The 13,673-nt window shown below is 35.9% G+C and overlaps 1 protein-coding gene across 2 annotated transcripts in view; it reads left to right on the top strand.

Moving 5' to 3' along the window:
- Positions 1-13,377, top strand: part of TTC13 (tetratricopeptide repeat domain 13) — a 42,067-nt gene extending 28,690 nt beyond the window's left edge. The window contains exons 16-23 of one of the 2 annotated variants that reach the window (XM_049830893.1): positions 777-860; positions 2,319-2,403; positions 4,733-4,839; positions 6,246-6,381; positions 7,081-7,160; positions 8,319-8,397; positions 10,410-10,489; positions 13,227-13,377. In XM_049830893.1, the coding sequence (XP_049686850.1) occupies positions 777-860; positions 2,319-2,403; positions 4,733-4,839; positions 6,246-6,381; positions 7,081-7,160; positions 8,319-8,397; positions 10,410-10,489; positions 13,227-13,350 (775 nt within the window). In that variant the 3' untranslated portion in view covers positions 13,351-13,377. Of the gene's footprint in view, positions 1-776; positions 861-2,318; positions 2,404-4,729; positions 4,840-6,245; positions 6,382-7,080; positions 7,161-8,318; positions 8,398-10,409; positions 10,490-13,226 lie in introns of both variants that reach the window. The other variant, XM_049830892.1, reaches the window with a different exon arrangement.
- Positions 13,378-13,673: the final 296 nt, after the last annotated feature.

Here is a 13,673-nt window from a genome sequence, read left to right as displayed (position 1 = left end):
GACAGTGGTTTTGCTTCCACAGAGAGCGATAACGTTTGCTTTATAAAATCTTGTTTTGTAGACTGGGAGAAGAGGAAGGACTCCTACAAATGCAATAATGGTATGTAATTTTTCTTCTCAGAGTGGTTATAATCCTAGCAGATTTCTACCAAGTTTTTAATGTACATTTTTTTCCTTAGTAGTCCAAGGGGAAAAAACAACACCTTTTTGATGTTTTTGTTTAACAGTTACTACTTGTAACTGTTAGGAGTCAAAGCAAAATTACTTCAATATAGAGGGGCATAGGTGAATAAAGAAAAATGTATGTGGACTGTCGGAGCAGATCAGCATATACATTGGCAACTATGTAAACTGGAGAGTGTTGGTTGTCAAAGTAAATCAATGTGCAGATTGAACTCTCCTAGTTCTGCAATATCTATGAGTGTAAATAACTGTCTAAGAGAGATTATATCCTTGTACAAATTTATAATTATCATATAGATAAGATTTACTGGACATGGGCATGCTGAAAATGGGAAAATCGCATGAAATGTAGTTTTATCAAAGAACACCACCACTAATGATTTGTGAGCTTTTGCAAGTTCACTGTGGAATCTATATTCAAAATGGGGGATGGGCAATTGACCTTTTCAGACAAACCTCTAGTTCATCCTTTAATTTACAAAGAATTTGTGGATAAAACTCTTGTCGAATATTAATGAGTAATATTTGTGTCTTAACCCTGAAATGTTGGATTGAAAAACAAGACTTTAAAAACCCTTTTCTTTTCTTTGTAGGGGACAGGTCATTAACATGCGGTACCTGGAATATTTTGAGAAAATTCTTCATTTTATCAAAGATAGGATCCTTGTTTATCATGGGTAAACTACTGATATGGTGTGGTTTTTTTCCCCTGCCTTACTCCCCTGGTAATACTGATTTGAAATCTACATAATATTCATTTGAGAAAGTCTGAGGGATATTTTCTTAATTTCAGTAAGGTCTAGTTTTCTTGGTATCTATAATTGTCTTATTTTCTATTGGAAATGCAAAATCCTATTCATTGCCATGTAAAGAAACTTAAACTAATAGGAAGAAACATTGTGAATTACAGTATACCTAGAAAGTAATAACAGTGTTGAATTTGTACCCACAGTTTTGGCATGAGTGCGTCTCAATTCTTTCTAAAAATATGATTTATTAAAGATGTTGGGTTTCTTCCTGGTAGAATAGTGTACAGTTTCTCTGAATATTGAGATCAATTTATGAAATAGTAGGAGTGAGAAAAAAAGAGAAAAGATGATATGGAAGGTAATTTTAATTGAAACTGGTGTTTGAAAAGTAGTTGGAGCAGAGAATCTTTACTACCTGTTACATAGATAGGTTGGTAGACTTTGTCCTGGAACAGAAGACAGTTGTAGAATCTTGAATGAAAGAATGTGACTAAAAGTAATCTGAAAATTGATGTTGGTATCTATTTAAAACTTTGATCAGTTCTTTGAGTAAAATGTCTTCCCCACCTATGGCTCATTTGTAGCAACAGTGTTCTGATAACATTAAAAATGAAGAAACTCTTTTAGCTTTAAACACTCTAATTTTTCGTTGGCCTGGTAACATTTATTAAATACAGAGTTCTGTTTTTCAATCTCATTATGCTACTTATATCAAAAAATGAAAGTGCAGAAGATATGACAGTTGAAAACATTTAAGTTTTAGAAAATTTATGATAGTTGCTGAAGATATGCAAGTTCTGTAGTAACTGGGAAGTCTGGCTCTATTGGGAGCAAGTTTGTTTAGAGTGAGCCAGCAGCATTTGAACTTATACCAGAACAATTTGTGCTGTGATTTTTAAAATAATTCTGTTCTTAAAATCTGGGTGTACAGTAATTAATAAATACTAAAGCAGTAGTTCAGTAGGTTTCTTCAAGGTCCAGCTTTGCCTGCATCTGTAGTATTTACATACTTTTGAGGCTACACAGATGCATGTATTTTGAGAAGAGTATTTCTAACATTAACTCTATCCTTCCATCTTTCCTCATCAACAACCCCCTGCCCACGCGCACTCATGCAAACACTGTTCAGTGCTTTAGAGTGGCCAACAGCAAAGTTTGAAGTTGAGGTTTGAAACTGAAAAAATAAGCTGAGCTGATATAGGAGGAAATTGCTTTTTGAAGAATAGGAGAGCATGTATGAAGGAACTGATTTTCAGCAAAGAAATAATTAAATAACTTTCAATAACTTATTCCACTATGGCTAATTAGGTTAAAGCTAGATGGATTTCCAGAAATGCTACATGTGTTCAACCACTGCGATTCCATATTTAATTATTTTTTTTCCAGTGCTAATAATCCAAAAGGACTATTAGAGGTTCGAGAAGCTTTGGAAAAGGTACATAAAGTAGAAGATCTTCTTCCCATAATGAAGGTAAATTAAATAAAAACTTCAAAAGATTATAAAAATAATAGAATGTGTTCTGGGAGATATCCAGTTCCTCAGAATATAACCATTATGTATAAGCTTAAAATGAATAACCGGAAACACTAACTCAGGTTATTTCAAACCTGCATGTGTAGGGTATGACCTTCCCTTTGATATATGCAGATGTGTGATGTATATTTGAAAGGCTTGGCCTAACTGTGCATTGGTAAAGAAATGATGGGAAGACAAAATGTTTTTGCAATTCTTTGAAGCCAGCCTTATCAACCAGGAGGGTCTGTGGTCAGATCCACCATAATGGGCTCACAGTATGCCTGTACAGTTTGAAGGAAAAAATCGAAGATGTGAGTCTGAAAGATGGGGAACATGGAAGCTCTTTTTACCTTAGGTGCAGGTCAGGACCTGGTGGGGCTGGCAGGGGGAATAGTTGCCTTTAGTGACTGATAGCTAATCTGAAAGGAAATCTTGGTTTACATTCTTGTGCCTTGGAAGACTGTCAGAAAAGGAGTGGGGAAACCTGCAGGATTTCTTCTTGCTGGTGGTGGTCTTCATAGAAAGGCTTTGGATATATGATGTGCAAAATTATTTATACTCTTAACTCTTATCTCCACTTGAGTAATAAGGCTTGAGCTGGGTTTAAGTAAAAGGTCTTCCCTCTCTCCCCCCGACTCTCCCAAATTAATCTAGGATGAGCGGTGTGCAAGTATTTGAGTTTGGGGAAACGCTGTTACAAAGTATTTCATTTTAAAGGATTGGTCAGGATTTTATTTAGAATAGAATAAAATTTGGGAAGAAACAGTCATTCTTAAGTAGAGACAAACTCATGGCTTTCTTACCGGGTGTGTCCGTGCTGCAGTTTCATATCTAAGCAAAGTTGACAGATTGCCATAGAACAGAGCTCTCGGAAGATACATTGCTGCTACTGCTGGTAGACTGGCTGGGTTTGGATTTGTTCACAGTAGTAGTGCTCACTCACTTGTGCTCTACAGATATCTTTACAGAAGCTACATGGCTCAAGCACTCAATTTTTATATGGCTTTTTTTAGTATGTATTACTAATATAAGTGTCTTCAAAGAACATACCATACTTTTGGAGACCCTTTTTATATTACTGTCTTGTTCTTGGCCTTGAAAGATGAAGCCAAGTAGATACTAAGTGAACCTAAACAAAAACTTCTGATGAAGAGCTAGTAGATGTTGGGGTGGATAGACAATTAAATGTTCCCTACTGACACACAAATGTGCAAATAGGGCCCTGTAGAGCACCTAATATGGCTGCTGTTCAATTGTAAGCCAGCAAAAATGCTATTAGTGGAGTTAAAAATATAGGTTACTCCAAGGGGATGATGAAAATACATAAACATAGTGGACTATACGTGACTAATTTCAAAATAAATGTCTCGACTAGCAGCAAATACTCTTTCTGGTTTTCATAACCTGTACATTTTGGTCTGGCCTGAATCTCCTGTATCCCATTCCAAATTGTATCAAAGTGGAATGCTGTCTGTCATGAGAAGCTTTTAGATTTGTTTCTTTAAAATAAATGCAGATGCTCTTTAAACAAAACATCCTGGATCACAAGTTCTATCTTAAAATAAATAATTGCTTGAGTAGTTCATTCAGCACTATTGCATAATAGTCATTAATAGTGCCTGTATAAAATGAATGTCTGCTAATATTGATGTAGTTCAGTTATTTGGGTAGCTAGGAATGTTGTATGTCAAATGCTGGGCTTTTGGCTTTACTTAAATACAGTTTTGTCTGGTTTATACAACTCTTTGGCTACAGTATTACGCTTAGATAATGTAGCTTTGTAAAATTCTTAAACTTTGATATTTTTCCTTCTGATGAGAATAAACATTAATTGAAACTGTATCACAGTTAAGAAATTGTTGCTGTGAGCTGTATTCTGGAATCCACACTTGGACTAATGCAGCTACTTCTTAGTGTAAACTTAAAACAGGCTCTCAAATTCCTGCTTTTGCATTTACATAGTTACACCAAAAGGTTACTATCAACATGCAATTTGGGGACAAATCTGTACAACTCGGACTGCTTTGTACAGTTGCTTTTCATAAACATTGCTGCTTTATATTTGCTATATGTAAAGCTGAATGTCAGTGTGTCTCATTCAATATTTATGATTGCCATTCAATATGAAATAAAGGATAAATGAAATAGCGTAGTTGTCCTGTTCCCTCAGTTTGTCCATTTTAATTTCTGGTCCATGTATTTCAGGTGTTTCAAAACAATAGCTAGGCAGTCTGTCTCTGTTCATTCTGATGTTACTCTTTTTTTTTCTTTCTTTTGAAAGCAGTTTAACAGTAAAACAAGAGATGGGTTCACTGTGAACACAAAAGTCCCTAGCCTCAAGGATCAAGGGAAAGAATATGATGGATTCACAATTACAATAACAGGAGATAAGTATGTTTGCTATTTTTAGGGGTTCAGGTACATTAAGTAATGCTGAAGTATTAGCAATTAAGCTTCTCAAATGCCATTTCTACTTGCATAAAGCGGGTTTTGTTTTTCACTAGTGGCATTTTTGTGAATAACTAAAAATTCTTTCATTTGAGGAATTCTGATTCCTGTTGTGTTGCCTAACAAAGAGGGAATAGGGATACCACTGGTGGAGTAGGCCCGGTTGAGATGATTCTCTAACATTTAGCACAAAAGTGAAGAGACACCTTGTTGCTCATCTTAGATTATAAAATGCCTAAAGGGGAAAAAAATCTCAAATATCTTGGACTTTATCCATATCAAAATACATTTCTTGTTGTGAGACCTAGTGCATTGTGGTGACTGAAAAGTCCTGAATGGAATGGAAATGTCTATGATCAAAGCATGGAAGAGACTTTCTTCTATTTGGATTGTTGGCCTTTTTTATGTTTATTTTTGAGATGTTTGCAGACCTTCTATCTGCAAACGTCAATTTAGCTAGTACCTGAATGTATGAGGATACAATCAGGAGGCTTTGGGCCACTCTTTGGGTGAAATAGTAGATTTCTCACTTTATGGATACTGGCTGCTTGTCTTCCTGAAGAATGAGCATTAATCTGAAGCTCAGAAGCTCAGTCCTACTACTAAGAACTTTGGCTTATTTAAAATTTAAAATTCTATGCATTGGAATTTTTCCCAAAACTTGTGTGCTTCCAATGAGTGGCATGGAAGCCAAAATTCTCCTCTGAAATGTTAATATATCTCTTGGTTTTTAATTTTACATTCTAAACCATATGCCTATATGCAGTAAATTGGTATTAAATATATGGCCTCACTGTTGGGGGTAAAATATTTTGGTGTCAGTAGAGTGGTCTAACTGTTCTGCACAAACTGTTCTGTATCAGTCAGTCTGTTTTGATCCATAGTTTGTAACTGCTTTTATACCAAAACAATTCCATTTTGGTAGTTTAAAAGTTAACAAAACTACACTTTACATTCTATAAAAAAAATCTCAAGCCCATGAAGATACTGGAAAATTTCATGTTTCTTATTTTTTACCTACACTTTAAGTGAAACAAGAATGCTTGTCAGGTATTCCTCAGTGGAAATACTTCATCTCTGATTAGACAGCAATCTTTATGTATTCTTTCAGACAGACTTACAATGTGACAAAAAGTTTTTAATTCAGTGTTGTGTGGTTTGGTTTGGGTTTTTTAAACTAAAAGGGGGGCAATGCGTGTAATCTCCTGCTTAAGGAAAAATTATAGGAGAAAGGTTATGATGTGGTATTTAACTGTAGTATATTTGTAACTTGCCCTGGATATTAGATTATGCATCAAGTTTCATTCAAAAAATATCTTACTTCCTTTTTTGTTTCATCTGCTTGATAGAGTGGGGAACGTATTATTTTCAGTAGAAACTCAGACAACAGAAGAGAGAACACAACTGTATCATGCGGAAATAGATGCACTATATAAGGATCTAACAGCTAAAGGAAAAATTCTAATTCTGTCTGCAGATCTGGGGGTAAGGCAGGTTTAATGGAAATGATGAATTCCTTGATAAAATTCTATTATGTCTTTATGCATTCTGTTTAACAGTCACTGTTCTAATAATTTTTGATGGAGATTTAAGTAATAAAATTGACTACTTTAAACCCAATTATGAAAAATACCATAAGAAGTTGCCATAATTCTATCTGTTACTTTAAAATTTGCTATGCTTTGCTGCAGTAACAGAGTCCAGACAAGTTCTCAGTATCACATTGTGTTCCTCCCCCACCTCCCCTTATTTTCTTTATTTTTCTCATGGGTCTGTGTTCACTGTTTCATCATCCATATAGGCACTACTTACGATTTGGCTCATGATGGCTACATATAAGATGAGAAGTAACACAAATTCATGAGAAGCACTAGAATTTTGTTTGTGTTGATTTGTGTTGCAGTGAGAATCTGACTACATTTGAGTTTGTGCTTTCCATTTTTCATCCTTTAACACAGTGTAGATAAACTGTTTCACCTGAATTTTAAAGATATAACAAAACAAGTTTCTTAAACATCTCTTAATCAGACTTCAACTTCTTAGCTTGACATTTTTCACATTTTAAATGGATCTTTAAAAAAAAAAAGCATAGTACTGTAAGAATTTCCAGTATGTGTTCCTTTATATGGTATTACCTCTCTATTAAATCATCTTTAATTGACTTTTTTTTTTCCTCTTGCTTAGGAAGTAGATGCTGTTTGCAACTTGATCCTGTCATTAGTTTATTACTTCTATAATTTAATGCCGCTTTCAAGAGGATCTAGGTAAGTGATTGTCTTCATCATGTCTGTTGTCTTGGATACACACTGTAAAATGTCCATGTGTTGCAGTACCTTAATATATTTTCTAACACAAAAAAAGCTAAAAAGCTCTGGGTTGAGCTGTGTGTCCTGCACAGTCTCTCATTTTGTGCTGCCATGACGATGGATACTGACTTAGTACTGGTTTAAAAGCTAGTTTCTAATGCCGGTGGTAACTATTCATAGCTGCATGTATATTTAAAATGATGAGTAGTCTGTATTTATAGACTTCAGCTCACAGATTTAAGTGTAATTTTTAAATTGTAATGCCTGGGTTCCTAATCCATGTGATGTTACACCACTGTAATTTCACTCAAGAAGCTTTACCAAAATGTGTATTTAAGATGAAATATACTTTGAGATAACTTAATAAAATACACTAAAATATTGTTTTAGTAATTTATTGCAACTGTTAGCGTCACCCATGAAACCCTAGAATAAAGTCCCACATTGCAGATGCTGTCAGTTGAAATTCTAGATTAATTCAAACTTGGCTACATCTAAGACTATTATGAACCTCTGTTCCACAAAGCACTTAAGATCTTTAAGCTTATTATTAAACACAGTTCAGAAGAAAATAAAATTTAAAAAATCCTGAGACATCATTTTTATAATCAGACTTTGCCTTTATCTTACAGAATGTAAAAATTAACAGAAATTCTGTCTGAGTTTCCCAATTTAAAAAAAAAAAAAAAAAAAGTTAAAAAAACCTAAAGTGACTGAACAGCTTTACAGTGCCTCTAGCTCTGTTGCAGTAGAGTTCATAAACTCTTCTGGGCTACAGCTAAGCTTCTTGGGAACAGGCGTTTGCTTTGTTTTCAGCACTGTGGAGTCTTAAGAACTCATGTCTGAAATTATGATTCTGACTACTGTAGAAACAGTGCTTTTCAGTAGTTAAATTCCATAGGATCATGACTTCATTCCAATGGTGTTGGAAAGTAACAGTGATTTCACTTTTTAAGTGTTTCATGGTTATTTTTACTTCTAAAATAAAGTAACTAGCACAGTAATTTTTACTAGCCTTCTATGAAAGAGTACTATATTCTGTTTGTTTTGTAGTCTAAAAAGAGCATTATAGAAATACTTTTACTGTACTTTCTTGGTCTTGATTTTTTTTTTAAGTGTGATAGCTTATTCAGTGATCATGGGAGCACTAATGGCAAGTGGAAAAGAAGTATCAGGAAAAATCCCTAAAGGAAAGGCAAGTATCAAAATACACTGGTTCAGCCTTAACGGAGGAAGTCATACTTGTAAATGCGAGGAAGGAGCTGTAAGAATGAACAGAAGTTGCATGCTTCTTTACTGGTGCTGAGTTAGCTGCATACTATGGTGTCTTGCAGCCTGAGAGAGTTTTGAAAATATCATTGCTGTTCTGTCAGCAGGTGAGATTTAGAGATAGTATGTGCAATTCTGGTTAGTCAAATTGTAGCAGTTTGTGTCCCACAGTAATTACAAATATGTAACTGAAGTATTTCTAGTGTTCTGAGCTGCTCTTCCCAGCTTGCTTTGAGAAGGGTTCTGAGAATACTTGGGCAGAATTAGTGACTCATCTGGCACACAACAGAAATTTTCTGCCTTTGCTCTCAATGTGTTCCAGAGCATTTAGGGCTTGGTAAGTAGAAATGTATTAGCAACTTCTCTTGATTTCTCCTTCCCCTCTATATTCTGCTTAATTTAAAATAAGTCCTAGTTTTTAAGTGACTACATTTGAATATTATACCACCTTGCTCAGTAAAGGGTTTCCCTTTCTTTATTGAGCTATTGGTCTATTAGCTGTGTTACCTTTTCAGCATGAAAGGAGCGAGAGCACTTCTGTCTCTTTAATGTGTTGTCAAAAGAATCGGTGAAATTCCAGCGAGAATCAAAGTTGTTGAAGAAAATATCCTGTGTGGATAACTGAAGAAAGAGCGACTTTCCCTTTTGTTCTAGAAAGCCCTGAAAACAGTGAAGTTTGTTCAGTCCAATGAACTCCTAGTAGCTTTTAAGAGCAAACTGCACTTGCTTAGTAGCAAGAAAGCTTCCTTTTCAGTAGGCCACTAAGCTGATATCTGCACCGTTTTGTGGGAGTTCAAGCTAAGGAAAAAGGCTTATGTGGGTTTTCTTATGCATCTTCTTAGGACTTAATAGGGTAGTGCATTTTGCTGACTGATTTAATGCAGGCAAGCAGAGTTGCAGGATTACTAAAAAGCAGGATTTCTGACTTACAGGAAGCTTTTGGGACATTCTTACATTTGAGATTTTTTCCTGAAACAGAGTGCCTGAATTGGAACAAAGCCATTTTTTTAGAAAAGTTTTCACCAGCTGGAAGAAATTGTTTTCCCCAGTTGAATGAAACTGGGGTTTGGGTTTTTTTAATTTTTTTTATTTTTTTTTGCCAGATTCCTTAGAAGGGTATTTCTGGTCCCAGGCTTATGACAGCATGCCTTATCAGACCACTCTGAAGACAAAGATACCCAGTAGTCAAGAGTCCTGTTATTGCCTGACAGGTCAGTCAGTAGCCACAGCCAATGTAACTTCCAGTATTGGTTGTGGTGGGGTGTGGAAACCCACAGAGTTTTAGTGCCTGGCATGCGTGCTGACTTCCAAACTGGTGATGAGGAACAAAGTAGTCTGGGCACAGACTAGTTATAGTTAGTAAGCTTACTGCTGTCTTACCAAGAATATAGGTAGCATGCTCTCAGAACCCTTCCTTGAATTCAGCCAAAGTTCACTGAACCACAAGTGTGTCACCTTAAATGTTTCAGTACTAGTGAACCAATGCTTTTGAGTGAACATTGTTTTGCTGAAAACTTATTTTCAGCTGTAGATACAAAGTTGCACAGAGTTCTTGGCTATATGTAATCAAACTTGTCTGAAAACCCACTGTGGAAAGAAGTAATACAGAATTCCTGGAAAGTCCAATATAAATCTACCAATCATGTGATACAATATTTTGCGGAATACAGTATGTAGAAATGAGAAATATCCCCGTTTTACTGGGAAATTGTAATAAAGGGCTGAAGACAGTCAATATTTTCTGGCACTGACTCATTAGTACAAACATCTTGTTAAGAGATTAAAAAAAAATAAATGGATTTTTGTCACAGAAAGAAGGATATGTTTTTAAAGTTGAATTTATATGTTAAGAATATTTGAGGATTAAGTTCTTGAAATTAGAGAACTTAAAACTTCTCTAATTTCTTAAGATCTTTTTTTATTTTGTTGCATTTTCAGCTGGTTGATTTTGAAGCAATGACAGCACCAGGGTCTGAAGCTTTTAGCAAAATAGCAAGGAGCTGGATGAATCTGAAAAGGTAAATCTTTTTCTTCAGATGGGGGTGGGGAAATAAAATACAAAAGACTTAATATGTAAAATTTAAACCTATACTAAAAAATGTTACTTAGAAATTATGAGCTTAGTAAATGATTCAGTGTATTTTTTAACACTGTTTAGGAATTGATAAGACAAGATTTGAATTTACACAGTAGTTTATTTCTAGTCTAACAGAGTAGTTAGTAGTCTAGACATTCAGTTATGTGAGTGTTATCCTCTGAGAAAATTATTTAGGTTAATATTTTCTTCATTTTGTTCAGTGGTCAAATTTGCCTTTTTTTATTTTTTTATCATTAGTAAATCTGGTGATTTAATTTGTGGGTCTTTTTCCCCATTCTTATGGATCTCTTCAAACTGTATATCAAAAGTCATTTGCTTATCCTTTAGTGCTATTTTAATTTGGAGAGTAAGTACTTTCAAAGTAAATGGAAGTTTTGAATGTACAGAATTATGTTGCTGCAAGACATTTGTATAATGCTTTAAAATTTTTATTTTCATATGAATTGATTTTTGAATACTGAACACATTAATTCCTTGTCAGTATTATGAACCTGGTGTGTTTGATTTATCCCTTAGTGGTTATTCCCCATACAAAATCTAAAAATCAGGCCAGGGACAAAACCAGTTTTGGTATCCTTCACGTCAGGGTCAAGACACTTAAAGGGTGCTGAGAGAACTGGCCCGATGTCCTTACAAGGCCATCTATAATCTCTGAAAGGTTGTGCACATCAGGGGACATTCTTGGTGACTGCAGGAAAGGAAATCTTGAATCTGTTTTCAAGAAGGCCAGAAACCACAAGCCAGGGAAATTATAGGCTGGTTGGCCTCACTCTAGACCCTGGGAAAGTCATGAAGTGGGTCCTCGAGGGAAGCATTTCAGGGTATATGAAGGAGAAGGTGGCTGGGGACAGTCAACGTGGGTTTACTAAACATCGTGTGTGACCCAGTATGATTGCTTTCTGTGATAAAACAACTAGATTTGGGGATGAGAAGAGAGCAATTGATGTTGTTTATTTTTACTTCAGCAAGGACTCCCACAATAGTCTCATACCAAGATAGCACATTATGGTCTGGACGAATGGACAGCTAGATGGGTAAAAAGCTGTTCGGAGAATCAGATTTAGGGGGGTACTCAACACTTCAGACCACACCTAGAATACTGCATCCAGTTTGGGGGCAGCTGCAGTAAAGACTATGATAAACTGAAGCAAATCCAGTAGAGACCCACCGAGATGGTCAGGGGGCTGGAGCACATGCCTTAACAGGAGTGAGATGGGCTTGTTCAGCCTGGAGAAGGCCCTGACCTAACAGCAGCTTTGCAGTACCTGTAAGTGTTGAGAAAATGGAGCCAGGCAGTGCTTGGTGGCAGGACAAAAGGCAATGTGCATGAGTTGAAATGAGGTTCAGACTGAGCATAATCTTTTTACCCTGAGGGTAGTCAAGCAGCGGAGCAGGGTGCCCAGAGAGGCTGTGCAGTCTCCATCCCTGGAGATTTTCAAGACCTGACAGGATAAAGCCCTGACACCCTGGTCTGACTTCGCAGTTGACCTTGCTTTGAGCAGGATGTTAGATCACAGACCTCCCGAGGTCTGGTCTAACCTGAGTTATTCTGAGAGCCTGAGGAACTTGGCAGCTGCTGTTAGCGCCGAATATCTCATACTGATTAGTGTTGTTTAACTTAGTTACCAGTGGTTCTCAGCCTGGTGAATTTCACTAGACTATAAAATCTCTTCCTAAATGAAGAGGGCTATTAAGAAGACTCAAGGACATCTTTGTCAGGCTCGGGCTGAAAATCTACATGTAAATGCAGTCAAACTTGGCATTTATTAAGGAGTGACATTTTTAAAGTACAGTGTAGCAAGTTGTGGTTTTTATTGCAAGTAGTCTGCATAAATATTGTGACCTGGTTGTCTTGGAAATATAAAATATTTATGGTTCCCACCATTTTTTACTGTAAATCTCCCAATTTATATACTCAACTTCTTTCCTAATCCTCTGTTCATGTCTCTTCCCCCACCCCGCCCCCCCCCAAGACATCTTTACCAAAGGGGAACTTCTGTCTTGGGAGCAAAGTCAGCTTAAGTAATTTCAATCCTACCTATGTGTTTCTGACCCTCTTAGTTGTACTGCTGAAATTTGTGTGAATCCATAGCAAACCAGATCAGGTAACTGATTTGTGTTAAAAGTAACCTTGCCAAAACCAAAATTTATTTTTAACCGAGACCATTTTGTAGCATAGTCCCACTGATAGAATTGCTGGCTCATTTGAGAGATGTATAATGGGTGAGGAATGAGCTAGAGTGGAGCAAATGCTAAAGTTGGCTTTGCCTGATGCTGGGAAAAATATCCATAGAACCACAGCCCAAAGGACTTGAAGTAATAATATGAAGGTAATTAACCTGAGCAGCTAATTTGTCTGTGGTAGAAGAATAATAGTGGGTAAGGTAAGTAAGGCTTGAAGACTTAAAGCAATAAAATTTTGCTTTAACTTCTGCCATTTCCAAAGGCTTTTCTGTGCAGTCATTGTTTTTTGTTCTGTATAGTGAGTGAAGAGTCATGAGAAGCAAGAGCTGGCTGTGGGCAACAGATTCTTGACTTCAGGTCCCAAATTTGTTGGAGAAGGGGATGACGAGAAGTATAAGCTAATGTGTTAACTTCCAGGTAAATCATAAAACTCAGCAAAAGATAAATAATTTTCTTTTTTTCTCCTCTTTCAGTATTTCACCTTCTTACAAGAACCTACCATCAGTATCAGAGACTTTTCCAACCCTGAGAACGATGATTGAAGTACTAAATACAGACTCATCTCATTGTCTAAAAAAAACTATAGTTGTTGTGTAATTTATACAAATAAAAGGCTAAGAAGTACTGCTTCATAAATTATTTTGAAGGGGAAATTATAGTCAAAATGGTTTGGTTTTATTTTAATAGAGGAAACTTACTTGACTAGTTATCACTAGAATAAAAGGAATCTTTCCGTGATGAATAATACTAAAAAGGAAAAAAGAAGTAGAACAGCTGATTTCTTGTATTGAGACGTACTCTAACAGGAAATAGTTGTTCAAGGACCAAACCAAAGAGCAATAAGAAACTTGATCACAGTTGTGATCTGAACATACCGCAGGTGAAAATTTATTTAAAAAAAAAAAAGAAAAAAAAAGGTG

The sequence above is a fragment of the Accipiter gentilis genome, chromosome 28 (assembly GCF_929443795.1).
Source record: "Accipiter gentilis chromosome 28, bAccGen1.1, whole genome shotgun sequence".
Classification (NCBI taxonomy): domain Eukaryota; kingdom Metazoa; phylum Chordata; class Aves; order Accipitriformes; family Accipitridae; genus Astur; species Astur gentilis.
The sequence above is the reverse complement of the archived record's forward strand: the minus strand, read 5'-3'. Positions and strand labels throughout refer to the sequence as shown.